The sequence below is a fragment of the Neltuma alba genome, unplaced genomic scaffold, assembly GCF_004799145.2.
Source record: "Neltuma alba isolate B1F8T4 unplaced genomic scaffold, ASM479914v2 tig00012849_pilon, whole genome shotgun sequence".
Classification (NCBI taxonomy): domain Eukaryota; kingdom Viridiplantae; phylum Streptophyta; class Magnoliopsida; order Fabales; family Fabaceae; genus Neltuma; species Neltuma alba.
In genome coordinates this window covers 1-19,501 of record NW_021637235.1, presented here as the reverse complement: position 1 = coordinate 19,501, position 19,501 = coordinate 1, and the positions used below count along the sequence as shown (strand labels likewise).

The following is a 19,501-nucleotide window of genomic DNA, read 5'->3' as shown; positions in this document are numbered from 1 at the left end:
TCTCATTTGCTATATAATTTTTAATAAGTTGACATGGCATTCACATTTAACGGCCATTTTAACAATAGAGGGCTTGTAGTCACAATATGAAAGTTGAGGGTGTAACCTTTTGAAGTTGAGGGGGTTTTATGCAATTCACCTAAAGTTGAGGGAATTATGTGTATTTTGGCCTAAAAATAATAACGAGAATCAATCTCGTTGTTATTTTTCATTGCACTTATAAAATTTGTTAACAAATACATTTTTCAATACCACAAGGTAATTTTTCCCTTTTTTAAATTAAAAATGTTTTTGTTGTAAAATGTTAAAATCAATTTTTGACCCATCTATGTAGTTTTTCATCTTTGGCCCCTCTATGTTAATCTCTATGAAATCATTTATGTTCATTGTTTAAGGATGGCAGATTTATAAAATTACTCTAAATGACGAAAACCCATCTCTAAAAAAATAAAAGAAATAAATTTTCATGACCACATTATCTTTGCTATTAAATTTAAGATTAAAGGTCAATTTTTTCTCAGAAATTTTTACGAAAGAGCTGTAGGTATTAGAAATTTCTTGTTTTTTTGAGAGTGTCGCATAAGTTGCAAAATCGTACCAATGTCAACGAGCTTTTTTAATGGTCAATGTTTGTTAATCTAATTATGCTGAGGTGATTATGCCATGTATTATGCCACATCGTAGTCATCATCTTCACTCACCGCTCATATCATCATCATCCTCGCAACCAGGGATTGAAGAATAAAGAGAAGGTTTTGTCTGGCATTTCATCGGCTTCTTGCTAGCTAACACAAGAAAATCAATAACAAGGCTGAGGTTTGGATATCAAAATCCCAGCAGCACCAAAACGATTGCTCACAAACAATTGGTGTTAACAGTAACAGAGAACAAAAGCAACATTAAGAACAATAAAATAATCTTGACATCAAGATTTGAAGCAAAAACAGTGAAGAAATCCCATGGTCACGCTTCAAGAATTCAACGAGAAAAGCGAGAAAATCCATATGAGAGACTTTTCCAATCCTCAAATAATTTGAATTTAATATCTGTTTCATTATAAAGTTTACAAGAAGATTATGGTCATTACACATTTAATTATTTTATTTAATTAAGTAGGCTTATACACTATCAGTAATTACAAAGTTAAAACAGCCTTTTAAGAAATGGAAGCATTTCACGTAACCTGCACAGTGTGCGATTTTATTTCAAATAAGAATTAGAAGATTTTGAAATTACACTGCAATACCAAAAGATTTCTAACCCGCACTACAAAAAAAAGACTTTAGGCGACAACTTTCGGCAGCAGCAAAAGTGTCGCCGCTGAAGGTGGACTTTTTTAGTCGCCGCTGAAAGTTCACCGTTGAAACTAAGACTTTCAGCGGTGTCTTTTTTTTGTCGCCGTTAAAAGTATACTTTTGAGAATCATTAGATTCACTTTCAGCGGCAACGTTCTATTGTTGCCGCTAAAAGTCTATCAGTGTTGCTGCTAAAGGTCTGATTTTTAGCGGTGACTTTATAATGTCACCGCTGAAAGTATAATATAATAATATATATTTTATTTTACAATATTAATAAATAAATTCAATCTGGCTCAGCGGCAAGAAGATTGGATACGAAAGGAGGTGGTCACGAGTTCGAACCTTGAAGAAGACACATTTAAGGTGAAAATATTTGGATGATGATGTGGCAGCCGGCGGTGATGATATGGCGTTGGTAAAGCCAATTCTTCTTAGGCATTACTTTCAGGGGTGACAAAAAAGTCACCGTTGAACATCCCCTTTGGCGGCGACAAATTGTTGCCGCTGAAAAGTCTTTTAGCGGCGACAAGAATGTCGCCACTAAAAGCGTCTTTCAGTGGCAATGTTCTTGTCGCCGCTGAAACTTTTAAAAGTCGTCACTGAAGGATACTTTCAACGGCAACCTTTTTAGTCGTCGCTAAAAGTTTTCAACCACGGCTGCTACGGTAATGACTTTTTAAACTTTTAGCGGCGACTTTTATACATGTCGCCGCTGAAAGTTAATTTTTTTGTAGTGCCGGCCACTATATGCAGGGTCCACTGTGAAGAAAGGAGATTAAGGAGAAACGTCCATTGCAAGTGTAAATTTATGTGTTCCTTCATGATTAAACAATTCTCAAAATAATTAAACGACTAAATTATTTTTTTAATTCACCATGTTTTTGCTTCTCATTTTCTATGGCTCCGTGGTATTTTCAAAAGTTTTAGAATACTCCAGTCCATAGTACTTCCTTATATACTTATTATAAAGGGTTAACAAGCTAATTCACAGAGATCAAGTAATAATAGTTATATCATTAAATATGCTCCAACAAAAATTTCCAAACTTACCATTATAAGGAATTTCGAGGAGCTAGTGAAAAGTTAGTTACATGGGTAATAATAATTTGTGACTGCGGGTAAGCTAGGAAAAAATTCAATGATTCTATTTAATAAGAATCAAAATTTTCTTCCAGACAACCCCTTATAATGAAGACCAGAGAAAGTATAAGACATTCTAACCAATTTATCGACATCAAAAAATGATAGTTAACTTGTTAAATATGTTTCAAATTAATTTTTTTTTCTTTTTACTTGAAGGTAGGCACTAACAGCCAGTTACAAACAAGATCAAATCCATGATCTCTCATTCATAGGAGGGCTTTCATGCCCTTGAACTACAATGCCATTGGCTCACCCCCTTCCCCCTATTTGTATAAATTCAGGCTGTTAAAACTTCGGAAGGCTTTATTCTTCAAGCACAAATCATCAAATTTAGTAGCAGCGTAGGATCCTTTTAACAAATATCTTGCGATCAGTTTATTCGCTGCTCCTGTCAAATGAACACCATCCCAGCTTATGTACTTTGAAGGATCTTCACAAACTTTCACTCCTTCAACTCCGCATATTTTTGTAATATCTACATTGTAGGCTCCTCCAGTTCCACAAAGTACAAGCATTCAGACCCATAAAACCTGTTGCATATAATTTTATAAGATTATCACAAATCAGAATGTTATATAATAACAAAATCAAATCTGCCATTATATTGTGAAAAATTATCGTAGTATTGACATTTGAGAAGGATCGTTATATTACCAAATTTTGTGGGAGAATGATAGAGTGGCAACGCAGCGTTATAATAATCAGCATATATGATATTGGCATGAGGATGAAGCTCCTTAAGATGATTCAATTCAGCTTGAAACCTCTTACTGAAGTATTCAATAAACTTGTTTAACCAAATCAAGCGGCCATATTCATTATAGTCCTTCTCATCGTCGCTCTCAAACTTTGTTAAATATGCCGCACCACATCCTAGTGGTAAATTTCCAGGAACAATGAGCGTTTGAGCCCCTACATCTAGCAAATCCTGCGACCAAAAGTACAACTTAAATCCTTGATGAAAAGTATTTCTCTGCCATGCATGTCTTGAACATATGAGCTAAATAGCTAATGTTCAAATATTAAAAAAATTAATTAAGTTAATTATTTGTAATAAATATGTGTTGATTTTTTTAAAATACCCCTTTGATCATTATCCCATTGATGAAAACACCCTTTTCACATATATGATTTATACGGATAATTTGAGAAAAGATTTATAATTTTGGATGATGAAGTAAGGTTTTATAGAAAAACAAACATTCTAACTAGCTCGTATATTAATAGCGAGATGTTATGAGTCCCATATAGGAAAATCTTACCAATGTTGTGAAGTTTATAAATTCAAGAGATTTTCTCCTAATTTTTTGAGATTGAGCTCTCATTTTGTATATACATGTGTGTATAGATTGTCCAGCTGAAATTAAATAATGGCATGACCTTTTCAAAAATCTCACCGTTATTGTTGAAGAGATTGTATTAACGACATAAGGCACGTAAGTTTTGATCTCAGCTAATCTTCTTCCCCCAAACAAACATCTTTTGAAGTCATTGACTCCAATTTCTCCCACCAGAAAAAGTGACTTCTCAAACACTTTCTTACAGCCTGCAAGATTAAACAATATTGTGTGTCCCATAGCGTCCGTGTCAAATATGTCATGGGAAATTTGACGCACATTAACTAATAAACGTCCAATTATATTATGATTCGTATATTTTTCAAATTAGGGGTGGCAGTTGAAAATTAAAAAGAAAACAATATTATTATGAGATTTTGTTTTTGATCTCTTAATTTTATAAAGTGTCTTTTTAATCTTCTAAAACCCTTACATGTATAAGTTTATGTTTTAAAAATAACAATTATTGACACAAAATTATCATTTGAAACTAATTATGTTAAAGTTACAAGACTAAAAGAATACTTAAAAAATTAAAGAACCAAACTAAAATCTAGTATAAAGTTTAAAAAAAAATCTGCACTTTCATAAAACAAAAATACAGAAAGGAATGTGCTTTTTAAATATAGAAAATTACATGGAAATAAGATCCCATGATAATATATCATAATGCAACATGCTTTATACGTATGTGAATGAAAGTTCTTGATTGATATGCGAAACATCCTTCAACAAATATAAATGAAGTGATAAGTAAAACTAGGAACTTACTTGAGGAAAAATTGCAAAGAGAAGGCAACAATTCCTTGAACCAACCCAATTGATCTTTTGAGAGAATCATTGGTATAGCCAGTATGGATACCTCTCTCTTCAAAGAAGCTTACACTCAAAGCCGTTGCTCCAAAAACAGCAAAATTTACTCCCTCCTCTTTGTTCCAATTTCTTACTTGGCCATTCTTAATTCCCAGATATGGTTTCAATAATGGAATGCTTAAAGACTCAGCTGCATAACAAAAACAATTTCATGTGAGAATATATATTAGGAAAAAGTTGAAATAGACAATATTTTAATTCTCAGAAGTGCAAGGATAGTAAAGAGAATGGAACGAATGATCAAGTCCAAAATCTAAACGTTAGCGATGAAATCAATTATAAGACAGCCATCGAAGAAGCTGCCCCGGGGGGGGGGGGTGACCAAAGTAGGTTTCGCCATAGGGAGGAGAACAGCTGCGCCTGAACTGCGGTGGTCGTGGAGGGGAGCTGAACACAAGTTTCCAGTATCGGTAATTGAATCACGGAAGCTGAAGATGGTGGCGTAGGGCATCCTATAGAATTGGGCATGAATGATAAAAACCTCGCTATATATAGTATCAAAGCTACTATCTTTGTTGTTGCAGAGTCTGAAATGGAGAAGATGAAGGAGAAGAAGCCATTAATTGTTGTGTAGGAATAATTAATAACCACTTCAACCAAAAGAAGATCTTAAAGGAACCAATGTTATTGAAGACTTCCACCGTAGTCAAACGCAGCGTATTGGAAAACTGGGAATTCTCATTACTAAATGGACAATTACACTGCCATTGGACTCACACACAAAATACCCAGGTCCAGCACCTATTTATAAGCCCAGACTAAAACAACAAAATAAAGAAAGAAAACAAGAATAAAAATAATTAACTAACAGAAAGGGCCTACATGTATCAAGCAATACAACCCAGCCCAACTAACACTAAACATGTACAAAATTAATTCCCTATTTCTCATACTCTCCCTCAAGTTTGGGGCTGTACATATCCTAACTTGGTTAACAATTTCCTTGAATTTCTCCCGAAATAGCCTAAGTGAGACTATCTACCTGTTGCTCACACGATCTTGCATGTCTCAAATCTATCAGCTTTGATTCCCACTTTTCTCTTATGAAATGACAGTCCACTTCAATGTGTTTTGTCCTTTCATGATAAACTGGATTAGTAGCAATATAGATAGTTGCTTGACTGTCAAGTATATTCACAGGATGTTCATGCAAAATATTTAAATCTTGAAGCAATCCTCGTGCCCAAACTCTCAGATGTGGTCATGCTGAGAGCTCTATATTTAGCTTTTGCTGAAGATTTTGACACTGTGCTCTGCTTCTTCATTTTCCACATGACTAAGGAGCTGCCAAATTTCAGTAGATAGCCTGTTACTGATCTCCTTGTAATTCCACAGGAAGCCTAGTTAAATCACAAAAACATTCTGGCATTGGTTTTCCTTCTGAGCTAATAAGTATTCCCAATCCTAGACACCCCCTCAAATATCTTACGACCCCTTTTGTTGCTGCCATGTGTGCCTTAATTGGATTATGCATAAACTGACTTAGGGTCCGCACATAGAAAAAAAATGTCAGGACGAGTCATAGTCAAATAAATGAGCTTACTAATCAACTTTCTGTACCTCTCTGGATTGCCAAGTAACTCATCTTGAGGCATCAGTTTAAGGTTTTGAGGCATAGGCATAGCAAGAAATTTACACCCACTCATCTTTGTCTCACTTGGCAAATCAAGTATATATTTTCTTTGAGACAATATTGTGCCTTTTTCTGATTTTGCTACCTCAATAAGGAAATATTTCATTAAACCAAGATCTTTGATTTTAAAGTTATTATCTAAGAAATCTTTGGCATTTTGAATTCCTTTTTTTGAACTTCCCGTTATTAGGAGATCATCAACATACACTAGAATAAGAACAATTCCATCATTAAGATTCTTCACAAATAACGAATAATCATTCTTACTTTGGGAGAAGCCACCTCTCTCCAAGGCTTTTGAAAGCTTTTGATTCCATTACCTAAAGGCTTGCTTTAACCCATGAAGGGGTTTTTTTAGTTTGCAAATCATGTGCTCCCCTTTACTTTCTAAACCTTAAGAGATTCTCATACAGACCTCTTCATTTAGGTCCCCCCTGCAAGAAAGCATTTTATGCATCGATTTGATGGAGATTCCACCTATTCATTGCTGCCAATTTAAGGACTAATCTAACAATAAACATCTTTACAACAAGGAAAAAAGCTTCATGATAGTCAATACCTTTCCTTTGACTATAACCTTTGCCTACTAGCCTAGCTTTATATTTATCAACACTCCTATCTAAATTATACTTGATTTTATAAACCCACTTACATCCTATGGGTCTTTTACCTTTAAATAAAGGTACAATATCCCAAGTTTTGTTATTTTCAAGAGCCTTTATTTCAATTCTCATTGCGCTGACCCATTTTTCATCTAAAGCAGCTTGCTCATAACTTGCGAGTTTAGTCATAGAATCAACAGAAGGAAGGAAGCATAAATAATCACAAGACAAGTTGTCATAAGTAATGTATTTATGGATAGGATACTCACATTTACCTTGTTTAGTGGTGCTAGTAGAACAGATATAGTCTTTTAACCATATGGGAGGATGCCTTTCCCTTGTAGCCCTCAGTTGGGTAGTGATTATTTGCTGATTAGTCATCTACTCAGGATGAGTGTTCTCAGCAACTTCTTGCTACTCATCCTGATCAGTTCGTGGTTCTTCATTGTTACCTTCATTATTCTGTGTTATTTTTAAGGGAATCTGTTTTGGTTCATACCAGAACATTTCCTTTAGAGTATAATGGACTCCCTCTTGCTCTTTACTTACAGCATCCTTATAAGGGAATTTTTCTTCATGGAAGCTAACATGTCGACTTACCATTAGAACTTTATTCTTTAAATCCAGAAGAAGAAATCTCTTTTGATTTTCAGGATATCCTAAAAACACACAAGGAATGGCTCTAGATTGCAGCTTATCAGTAACTTTAAGATCAGTTGCATAAGCCAGCGATCCAAAAACCCTCAGGTTATTTAAGTCAAGTATAGTTTTATCAATCTTTTAATATTTTTATAGGGGGTTTTTAAGTCAATTATTTTAGAAGATATTCTATTAACCAAATAAACAGCCATCTTAACACATTCTCCTTAGTATTGCATAGGAATGTTAGACTGTAGCATTAAGCTCTTGCTAAACTGCATTATAGTCCTATGCTTTCTTTTAACAACCCCATTTTCCTCAGGGGTATAAGGGCATGAAATTTCATGGACAATACCCTTTTCTTGAAAGTAGAGTTTCAAATCATGATTTTTAAATTCTATCCCACTATCACTCTGTATTCTCTTTACTTGAGTTTCAAATTGGGTTAGAATGTAAGCAATGAAGTTCTTAATATGCATCGCAGAATCATATTTGTTTTTTCATTAAGAAAATCCATGATCCCCTAGAGAAATTATCAACCACAGTAAGAAAGTATTGATACCCTTGATGGGTTGGAGTTCTATAAGGATCCCATACATCAATGTGCAAAAGTTCGAAGCAATTAAGAGTCTTTATTCAGCGAGAATTGAAGGGAAACTTGGTTTGTTTAGATTGAACACAAATATAGCAGGTTTCATTCAAAGCACTACCATATTCAATTACAAAGTCAAGATGCTTCATTACAGACAAAGGGGTATGCCCTAATCTTTTATGGCATAAAACAACATTTTTTAAGTTATAACTATTTTGTAGCACATTCACAGCATGACATTTCCTAGCAACCTTTAGAATATAAATACCACTAAATTCTTTACCAATCAGCTTCATCCTCCTACCCACAGGTCCTGCATCACGCAAAAGTCAGGGAAAAAAGCATCCATGCATTTATGTTCCTTAGTAAGTCTAGCTATGGAGATCAGATTAAATTTCAATTGAGGGGCATAGAGGATGTCCACTAATAGTGTTTCATATGATATTTTAGCCTTTCCTATATGTGTGATAGGAACACATTTTCCATCTGGTATCTTTATAGATTTAATAGGTCCATAATATATTTCATAGCTTTCTAAAAGGTTTAAGCTACCAACCATATGAGTTGTAGCTCCAGAATCCAAAATCCAATTAGTATAAGGCACATTATAGGTTGCAGGAATAGCCAAACCTATACCAATAAGGCATGGCCTACAAGTTCTGAATCTTTTTGCAATAGCTCAGGTATTTTCTGGTACTGTTTGTATATGAATGTGGGAGCCACCAAAGTTCCTTTATTGGTATGAGCCTCTAAATATTGTGTTAAATCAAGAGTGCTTTGGTTAGGTTGTTTGTTCTGTCTGCCTTTGTTGCCTTTAAAATTTGCTAGGTAACTGATAATTTGGAAACAGTTGTCTTTAGTGTGCCCTTCTTTTTGCAGTGAGAGCATTCTGGGACATTTTCTCTATGACCTCTTTCTCTCCCATGCCCATGACCTCTTACTGCCATGGCTATTCCTCCTATAGGAGAAGTCCTTTCACCATTAATAATGGCCTTTTGTGCTTCATCTTGAATAATCATGGAATACGCCTTATTGACTGTTGGGAGAGGATTCATCAAGAGTATCTGACTCTTAGCCTGAGTGTATGAATCATTGAGCCCTAGTAAGAACTGAAGCAATTTTTGTTCTTGCATGACCATGACATAAGTATGAGATGTTTCACAAGTACAGGATAGAAGAGTTACCAACACGAACTACTCCTCCCAGAGTTCTTTCAACTTGGAGTAGTACACCGATACAGATAATGACCCTTGTCTCAGAGAAGTAATCTACCCATGCAGAGCAAAAATATGAGCACCATTTTTCTTGTTGAATCTTTCCTTAAGATCGACCCACACGTGATGCGTGTTTTGGAAAAAAATCACCCCATTTGCAAGTTCCTTTAATATCAAGTTGAGTATCTGATTTGAACCTTTTTAGTCGCCTTGGGTTAAATCAAAAATAAAATCAAATTATGCAGTAAAGCACAACTCGAGTCGTGTCTCTTGAGGAGCCTTTTATTAATTCCTAAGTTAACTAAGTGACAAAGAATAAAAAAAGGGGGTTGAAAAAGGATTTTTCAATTAATAAAACTAATTATGAAAATAAGAAATAAATCTAAAATATTTTTTTTGGTATTTTTAATAAAGAAAGAATGAAAAATGCAAATTTGAATTTTAGAAAATCAGTAATGAGAATGCTTCTTGAAAACAGAATGTAGTCATCCTTGCTTAATAAAGATATGAGAGTAAAATAATGTACCAAGTTAAGAGAAACAACCCCAAACACGGTTTGGGTCAAGTAAACTTAACACTTGACTACCGTAAATGCTAGATAGTAATCAAATTATTAAGTCACCTTTAAAAATTACTTGATGTGCAATTTAAATTGAGCTAATAAAAACTTGTTTCCCTCTCAAAGAATGCTCACGGAGACACTCAATTGCAATACATCTCAATCATAAAATCTAATGACACGCCGGATAAAATAATTTTAATGAATGTACAAGAAAATATATATAAATTCAAATCCCAAGTAATACAACTCAAATTAAACATAAAAATCCAATTAACAGAAATTATAATGCATAATCTTAGTCTCCAAATCAAATGAAAATATTCCTAACATAGGAAAAATCTAATGAAGTTTAGAAGAAAATTAATTGGAAAACTAAATACTCCCCTAGTTGAATCTCCAAGCTCAAGCTACTCCTCCATCTTCAAGAAGCATAAGAAAATTAGCCTCTCATGACTCTAGTAGCATCTACACCATATTTGAAGGAGTGAGAATCCATGAGGCCGTGGAGGAAGGATGAATGTGAAAAATTGTTGTTCACCACTGGAGAGGTATGAAAATTGGATGAATAGTGACAGTGGGTGATTGAATGGAAATTGGAGTGTCGCGGTTTGGTGGTACGCGGGTGTATATGAGTGCGGCGTATGAGTGGGGTGTGAATATGGCCAAAAGGGAAAAGGGCAAAAACTAGTGGAGAAAGAAATTGAGTTGCGTGGCAGCGTGGGTGTATGCGTGTGGAGAGGATATGAGGTCTGTGAGTGTGTCATGGCTCGGTGGTATATATAGGAAAGGAATGGAGGGAGGCGGCCATGATACTGTGTGAAGGATTGGATATAATATATATCCAAATCAAATCTGAAGGATTGGCATGTGGATAATTTCCGTGTCCTCTTTTTGAATCCATAAAAATACAGATAATATCATAATTTGATGCCATCCAAGCTGTGTCTCTAATTTCCTTTTTTTTTTTTATTTCCTTCCTTTCAGCTTTCCCATTATCTTTATTTCCTTTTTTTTAAGACCTACAAAAGATATATTGAGATACTATCACCAAATCCAAAATCAATTATTTAAAAAGAGATAAAAATATGACAAGATCTCCTATTAAATTTCTAATTTCATGCAATCAGTGTTTGATTCAAAATACCTACAATCAATACAATTTATCCCACTTTAATTGATAAATATCTCCAAAAAGATATCAAATAATGTATTAAAATCAGGATTTATCAGTACCCATGAAAGAAAGATAGCATTACATCTTTCGCATTATTCACACAGTGCCTCTTCTTGCTCTTCTTTCTTCCAGGTTCCACGAATGAATCCTAATTTGTTCTTCCCAAGAAGAGCTATCCTCATAGCTTCACTCTATACAGTGTAATTTTCGGTGCTTGTGAGCGAATGATGAACAATGGAAACTCCTTGAGTATCCGATGGGTGCAGAAATAATAGGTGAGTAAACAGGAGTGCATCGGCAACTATCTTCTCCTTAGTCATTCTGATGCAGAGAACTAGGGCTTCGTGGAATGGTGAAGGCAATCCTTCAACTCTGGTACATGAAGACTTCTACCCTAGTCAAACACAGCATATTGGAAAATTGGGAATTCTCATTACGGAATGAACAATTACATTGCCATTGGGCTCACACACAAAATGCTCAAGTCCAGCACCTATTTATAGGCCCAGACTAAAACAACAAAATAAAGAAAGAAAACAAGAATAAAAAGAACTAACTAACAGAACCGGCCTAAATGTATCAAGCAATACAAGCCCAACTAACACTAAACACGTACAAAATTAACTCCCTATTTCTCACAGTTATGTTATATTTCCCCCATCCAACTAATTAAGATTCTTTAAATTCATAATCTTGAGGCCTTGAAATCGCGTCTTACCAAAAATTATTCTTGTATCATTTAATAATTTGTCTAGGTAATCCTCCCAGGAAAATAAATAATTCCACTGGAAATAAACAATTATCAATAATTCTCAGATAACTGAATGACAGCTAATTTGCTTTTTGAGTGGGATAAAAATCAATGATGTCATAAATTAAATTCTACTAGAGGCACTACACCAACTCTTCTTGGAAAATGTTTTTTAAGAATTTTTTTATATGACCATATTTTCATCTTAATTCACGCATCCAATTCCAAATTTTGAAGTCTACTGTATTCTCTACAATTTTAAATATAAAGCACGGCTATCTTTTTCATAAAAACCAATAAATTACCTAAAGTTTGTTGAGCCAATTAAATTTGTAGCGGAACATTTTCTTTTTCATATTTGACCTTTATTAATTAATAGTTGAGATTCCTCATTGAAAATCCCAATTTTTTTCTTTTATAGATTATGATTAATAGGGGGCATCAAAGAAAAAATGACATCTAATGACCCAAAAAATAATTCATATTTGGGATCGCTAAAACACCTCAACAAATGCCTTGAGATCTCAGAGAATATAATAAATCATTGCTTTTTATTTTTACTATGTCGTTTGAAATATTAATTCGTTTTTAATATAGAGTTTAAACATATGCTTGTGCGGTTAAAATAGTTAATTAATGTTGCCGCAAATATTTCATACCTGTATTGTAATCTCTACTGTTAGAATAGGAGTTGGCTGATTTTGTTATTTTATTCTCTGGATGTTTGTCATGTTTCCAGACATTGTTGGGATAGTTTTATTTTATGATGTGGTCAGTTAATCTCCACCTCGTACATATGGGCCACAAACGAGGAATACAAAAAAACGAATCATGTGTACATAGTAGCTCAGGTTTTTAATATAAAATCTACTTAATTAATTTAAATAGATTAAAAAAATTAGTTAAATTAGTTATTGTTAAAAATATGTATTGATTTCTCTAAAGTATCTTTTTTAAAATACTTGGATTGAAACTATTTTTTGATACAAACTCCCTTAATATATGCAATTAAGAGGGTTAGTTTAGAATAAATAAGATGAATAAAATAAATTAAAATTTTATATTTACGATCAAATTCAACTCCCAATAACAGGAGGTAATTTTTTACTTCCCACAATTTCTTTTAACCAGATTTTACTTCCTACACTCTAACGGAATTAAATTGAAAACGAAAAATACAAAATTGAATACTGTTTGCATATTGGACTTGACACGATCCACTCGAGTGGAAGAAAATATATAAAACAAACCTACGCTGCATTTCAAGCTTCGGTTTTCCTTTTCAGCTTTTGCAGAAAATTGGTCATAAAAGAAGCTAGAAAATGATTAATCCCAAAATGCGTTTTAATTGCCATAAAGAAGAAAAGCAGCAGTGAGGACTTTTTTTAAAAAAAAAAAAAAAAAACTTCCCACACTCTAACTGAATTGAATTGAAAACGAAAAATACAAAATTGAATACTGTTTGCATATTGTACATGACATGATCAACTCGAGTGGAAGAAAATATATAAAACAAACCTACGCAGCATTTCAAACTTCAGTTTTCCTTTTCAGCTTTTTGCATATCTTTTCAGAAAACTGATCATAAAAGAAGCAAGAAAATGACTAATCCCAAAAAGGCATTTTAATTGCCATAAGAAGAGAAGCAGCAGTGAGGACTGATTTTCTTTTTTTTGGCCTGAACTGAGAGGACTGATTTGTTTTTTGGCCTAAATTGAGAGGACTGAATTTATTCCAAAATAAATAACTGTTACAAACATAACGATAGAACACAGAAAATTAATCCCAGCGAACCTCAAAGGCTGTTAAAACTTTCAAAAGCTTTGTTCTTCAAGCACAAGTCATCAAATTTAGGAGCAGTATAGGATCCTTTTAATAAATATCTTGAGATCAATCTATACGCAGCTTCTGTCAAATGAACACCATCCCAGCTTATGTACTTCGAAGGATCATCACAAGCCTTCACTCCTTCACTTCCACATCTTTTTGAAGCACCGCAATTGTATGCCCCTCCAGCTCCGCAACAAGCTTTCAAACCCGTAAAACCTGTAATTTATTTCGTTAAATTGACACAAATTAATCAGAATATTATGATAGATAGCGTCCATATGGTAATGGAAATGTGGAATCAGCATATTACCAAATTTTGTGGGAGAATGATAGAGTGGTAATGCAGCGTTATAATAATCAGCATATATGATATTGGCATGAGGATGAAGCTGTTGAAGGCGATTTAGTTCAGCTTGAAGCCTGTGATTGTAGTATTCAGCAAACTTGTTCAGCCAATCCAAGCAACCAGCTTCGTCGTAGTCATTCTTATGGTTACTCTCATACATTGTTAAATAGAACGCATTGCATCCTATTGGGAAATTCCCAGGAACAATGAGCATTTGAGCTCCTAGATCTATCAAATCCTGCGACCAAAATTAAGCGCGCTCATCCACAAAAAGTATTAAGATACAATACACTACGTATTAAGTCCAGTTTTCCCGTCATACTTGTTATTTCACTATTATTAATTGTTAAAGTACATATCTGTATTTATATACTACTTCCGGTCCTAAATACTACCTCCAGACTTGGTTTATAATCTACAAATGAGATTTTATGAATAGAACCAGAACTAGCATAAGAAATAGTTTGAAGTGTAAATGGCGCTACAAACTAATTTTTATATTTAGAGCCAGAGATGTGTGTATGGTATGCTGTTTGACATGATTGCATAGCATTTAAAATTATTACTTCTATTGTTGAAGAGATTGCATTGATCACATGAGGCACGTAAGTTTTGATCTCCGCTAAAGTCCTTCGCAAGGCAAAAGGTCTATTAAAGTCATTGCCACCAATTTCTCCCACCAGAAAGAGTGACTTCTCAAACGCTTTCTTGCAGCCTGCAGGATAAAACATTAATATATTCCTTCCATCATATTGGTATCAAATGGGTCTTGAACTTCAATTACTAGATCGGTTCTAAATATAAGAGTTAGTTGACTCATTTAAGTAGATTAAGAAGATAAAGTAAGATAGTTATTTGTCATAAATAATTGGTGTATTGTCTAAAATATCCTTACCAATCAAGTATAGTAGTTAGAACTACCATTATTAGAAGGATTACCTTGAAAAAGTTGAATAAATATGAAAGACAAAGTGGATTAAGGTTTTAAGACCAAAATAAAAGTCAAATGAGGCTTTTTATTAAGAACCAGAGGTAGCATAGTATAATATGTTTAAGCGTTTTTGTTACTTGGTATGACAGTTAAAAATTTGACATATGTCTGGAAAAAAAGAGCAAGGAACTTACTTGAGGAAGAATTGCATATAGAAGGCAAAAACTCCTTGAACCATCCCAGTTGAACTCTAAGAGAATCATTAGTACTGACAGCATAAATACCTCTCTCTTCAAAGAAACTTACATTCAAAGCCGTTGCTCCCGCAACTGCAAAATTCACTCCCTCCTCTTTGTTCCAATTTCTTACTCGACCATTCTTAATTCCCTCATATGGTTTCACTGATGGTATGCTTAAAGACTCAGCTGTCCGGCCAGCAAGAACAATTTAACAGTGATATATTAAAGTCTTAAAGTGAATGGATAGTAAACAGATAGAACGATCAAGTCCAAGATCTGAGCCTTACCGATGAAATCAATGATAAGACGGCCATCGGAGCATCTTCCGGTGGGGTGACCGAAGTAGGTTTTGCCGTAGGGAGGGCGGGAGCAATGGTGGCGCCGCGGTGGTTGGAAGCTGAAAAACAAGTTTCCGGTATCAGCAAGTGAGTCGCCGAAGCTGAAAATGGAAGTGTAGGGGCATCCTGTGGAGCTGGGAATGAATGATAAAAAAGCGACTATATATAGTGTTAGGACAACTGTCTTCTCTTGTTGCAGAGTCCAAAGCGAGGAGGATGAAGGAGAAGAAGCCATTGTTGGAAATGTAAAGAGAATAATAACTTTCAAAAATAGCAGACCTTATGAGGGAAAAGGTTGCTATCAGCTGTTTCGATTTGACTTTTGTGTTCCTTCAACTACTAAGGCTTCTTAGACGTCATAACTTCTGCAAATATTTTTAATCTTTCAATCGCGTGTCAAGATAAGCTTTCGAACAAAAAATGTCCCACTATGATTAAATAATGCTCAAATAATTGTATGATTAAAGAAAGCTCAAATAATTGTATTCTGGCAAGTAATTGCTTTCCGATTTGCCATGTGATTTCAAAATATTAGTATACACTCAACATGCAATTGCTTTTTAATTCGCCATGTGATTTCAAAATATTACTCCCTCCAATCCTATTTATAAACTTTAAATTTGAGAAGTAGTGTGATCTATTTTATAAGTTTTAGTTTGAGTTCATCTTAATATTTAATGTATTTTTTTCCAATTGTCTTTAATTATTTCTCACTCGTTATATATATTTCTCCACACATTCTCTTTCATCATTTTTTTTATTTATTATAACGGCATATTTGGAAACAAAAGTGTATTTTTAACTAATTATTTGTTATTCGTGAAATAGTTATTTAAAGTTTACAACAAGGACTGGATGAAGTATTATGCCCTCACCTTCCATCCATGTGAGTTAGAATTTTTTGAGTAGACTTGGTTCATTTTGGAAGTTAACTATTGTAAAATCCGCATTTTATATATAATTTTTTAAAGGGTTAATATAAATTTTAGTCATTCAAGTTTACTGTCATTTTGATTTTGATCCTTTAAATTTTAAATAATAGGTTTTGATTCCTCAAGTTTATTTTCATTTAAAATATTGGTCTTTGTAATCCAAAAAAAAAAACTTGAACCCTTTTGCCTTTTGAAGGACCAAAACCCATGGTTTAAAACTTAAGGAACTAGAACCAAAATAAAGAAAAACTTGATGGACTAAAAATTATAGTAACCCCTTTTTAAATGGTACTCTTAAACAGCAGTAATAACATTGTTTTTCATTATGCGTATATTAAAAGAAAAATTAATTTAAAAGTCCTTATCATTTCCTTCGATTTTGAATGAAGTCCTTACGCTTTTCTATTTGAAATAAATGTGCAATGGTTTCTCTAAGATTTCTTTTTAATGATTTGTATTGGAAATTTTTATCATTTGGCGAGGCAACACAGGCTAAAGAAGACGACAAACATTCATTGGATAAAGTTGAAGTCAGTGGAGAAAAGGCCTTTGCCGGAAAGAACTTCGTCGTCGATGTCAGTAGTTGATTTTGAACAGATCCAGGGTGTTTTCCTGAGCCCGCAGAATTTCTCACAATTTACAAAGATTGTAAATGTTTTGAATCTCTCACTGATTACCAAGAAGCTATACTTCACTGAGCTTCGCTTCATCAGCAAAGTCTACTACTAAGACGAGAACGAAGGAACGAGCATCTGAACCTGATCTCACCAAATTGGACAATAAAAGAAAAGACACGTTGGAAAGAATTCGGAGTTCCATTTTAATCTGAGTTCATATTTGGATAGCTTTTTCCCTTCGTCTTTGACTTTTTTAGCTGGAATCGTAGTGTGAAATATCTTAAGAAATTCGAACCGCGGCAATAAATTTACGGCGATCTTAAAAGAATCATGTTCGTGCTCCAACATACAGGAGAGAGGCCTCTGAAGGATGATTAGAAGAAAGAGACACTAAAATATTAAGGGAAAATTAGTAAATAAAATTTTCAATTTAATACAAATTTTAATTTAAAAATATATTTTAGAAACTTTTTAAAGTATTCGTAATTGAAGTGCATGTTTTAAAAATAGAAAAAAAATTCATGTTTTAAAAATAGAAAAACAAATTATGTAATTAAAGTGAAAAAAAATGTAATCAGAGTACTTTACTCTTTTTTTATAATTATACTACTATCTCAAATGTCAGCCATGTCATGCTCCATTAGTAATGGTTAAAGTTGCACCATTTAATTTTAAAAAGGTATACGTAGAATCACACAACTAAAAAAATCGCATTGTTTGGTATACCTAAAAATAAGGGAAAAACAATCAGGGTGTTAGATAGACCTTCACCCTTAAATAAAAGAAAAGATTGAAGTATAGGTTACACAGTAACAAATAAAAGAGGACAAATACGTACTCAAGTGAAAGAAACAAAAATTAGAAGGATAAGCAGTGCTAACTTTGATGGTTGACAAAGATGGTAGCATGAAGAGCATAAGCATAATTAATCCCAGCAAACCTCAAAGGCTGTTAAAACTTTCAAAGGCTTTATTCTTCAATCACAAGTCAGCAAATTTAGGATGCTTTTAATAACATCTTGCGATTAATCTGTACGCAGCTTCTGTCAAATGAACACCATCCCAGCTTATGCACTTCGAAGGATCATCACAAGCTTTCACTCCTTTACTTTCACATCTTTTGAAGCATTGTAATGTATGCCCCTCCACCTCCTCAAAAAGCTTTGGGACCTATAAAACCCATAATTTATTTCACCAGGTTAACACAAATTTATCAGAATATTATGATAGCGTCTATGGAAATGTGGAATCAGAATATTACCAAATTTTGTGGGAGAATGATACAATGGTAATTGCTCTGAAACATTGTTAAGTAGGATGCACTGCATCCAATTGGAATTTCCAAGAACGATCAACGTTTGAGCCCTCTAAATTTATCAAATCCTGCAACCGGCATTTTAAGTGAGCTCACCCATGAAAAGTATATAAAACGGATCGCATAGCATTTGTAAGTCTTACTCTTATCGTTGAAGAGTTGCATTGATCACATGAGGCACGTAAGTTTTGATCTCCGCTAACTCCTTCGCAAAGCAAAAGGTCAATTAAAGTCATTGCCCCAATTTTCTCCCACTAGAAACAAGTCCCGGTATCAGCAACCGGACTATTGTCTCTTGTTGTCGCAGAGTCCAGAGCGGAGAAGAAGCCATTAATGGAAATTTAAGAGAATAATCTCTCCCAAGAACAGCAGATCTTATAGGCAAAATATTGCCATCAGCTGTTCGGTTTGACTTGACTTTTGTGTTCCTTCAACTACTAAGGATTCTTAGACGTCATAATCCTCTGCAAATATTTTTAATCTTTCATTCACGCGTCAAGATAAGGTTTCGAATAAAAAAGCCTCCACTGTGATTAAACAATACTCAAATTATTGTACGTTGACAAGTAATCGCTTTTCAATTGCCATGTGATTTCAAAATATTAGTATATACTCGACACGTAATTGCTTTTTTAATTCGCCATGTGATTTAAAAATATTAGTACATACCGTAGCCAAAAAAATATTAGAACCCAATCGCCTCCTTGGTACTTCGATCCAATCCCATCATCCACCGGCCCTTCGAACATCTTTGCCGCTCCGTCAGATACCTGCTGACCACCGAGAAGTCCTCCCTTTGCACTTGTCCCGTTTCTTGAGTCATCGGCCGCAACCCGACCACTTGTCCTACCCCTCGCTGTAGATTGACGGCTGACGCCATTTTGAGTGCATTCCCGCTCTCGTCGTGGCCACCTGTAAGTGGGCCTCCGAGTGCAGTTTTGTCGTCTCCTCAGACAATCAGCGTTAACGGTGTGTACAAGAGGTTAAGTGATGATGTGTCTAAATAATCTGATGGCAGAAGCTAATTGGATACTTAGACTTATTTGATGTAATTAACTTGACCTAAGTATTCTCCTATATATATTATAAATATATTGCTTTATTTTTTCTTTAAAAAAAATCTATGCCAAGACTTA

General features: G+C 34.2%; 1 protein-coding gene and 1 pseudogene across 1 annotated transcript; both read right to left on the bottom strand.

Moving 5' to 3' along the window:
• Positions 1-2,916: 2,916 nt before the first annotated feature.
• On the bottom strand, positions 2,917-5,102 carry LOC114731841 (GDSL esterase/lipase At1g28570-like; annotated as a pseudogene).
• An 8,322-nt stretch (positions 5,103-13,424) lies between these two features.
• Positions 13,425-15,766, bottom strand: LOC114731842 (GDSL esterase/lipase At1g28610-like). The gene is made up of 5 exons (XM_028919090.1): positions 15,452-15,766; positions 15,120-15,350; positions 14,561-14,709; positions 13,959-14,232; positions 13,425-13,864 (listed from the first exon to the last, which is right to left on the bottom strand). The coding sequence occupies exons 1-5, from the start codon at positions 15,735-15,737 to the stop codon at positions 13,614-13,616; spliced, it is 1,191 nt and encodes a 396-aa protein (XP_028774923.1). The 5' UTR covers positions 15,738-15,766; the 3' UTR covers positions 13,425-13,613.
• Between the last annotated feature and the right edge of the window lie 3,735 nt (positions 15,767-19,501).

Bases quoted from the DNA above. Each gene is read 5' to 3' on its own strand.
- LOC114731842 (XM_028919090.1), bottom strand. From the start codon at position 15,737: ATGGCTTCTTCTCCTTCATCCTCCTCGCTTTGGACTCTGCAACAAGAG. The intron at 15,351-15,451 runs GTAAGGCTCAGA...CTGGCCGGACAG, and splicing joins TCTTATCATTGATTTCATCG to CTGAGTCTTTAAGCATACCA. The intron at 13,865-13,958 runs GTAATATGCTGA...AATAAATTACAG, and splicing joins TCATTCTCCCACAAAATTTG to GTTTTACGGGTTTGAAAGCT.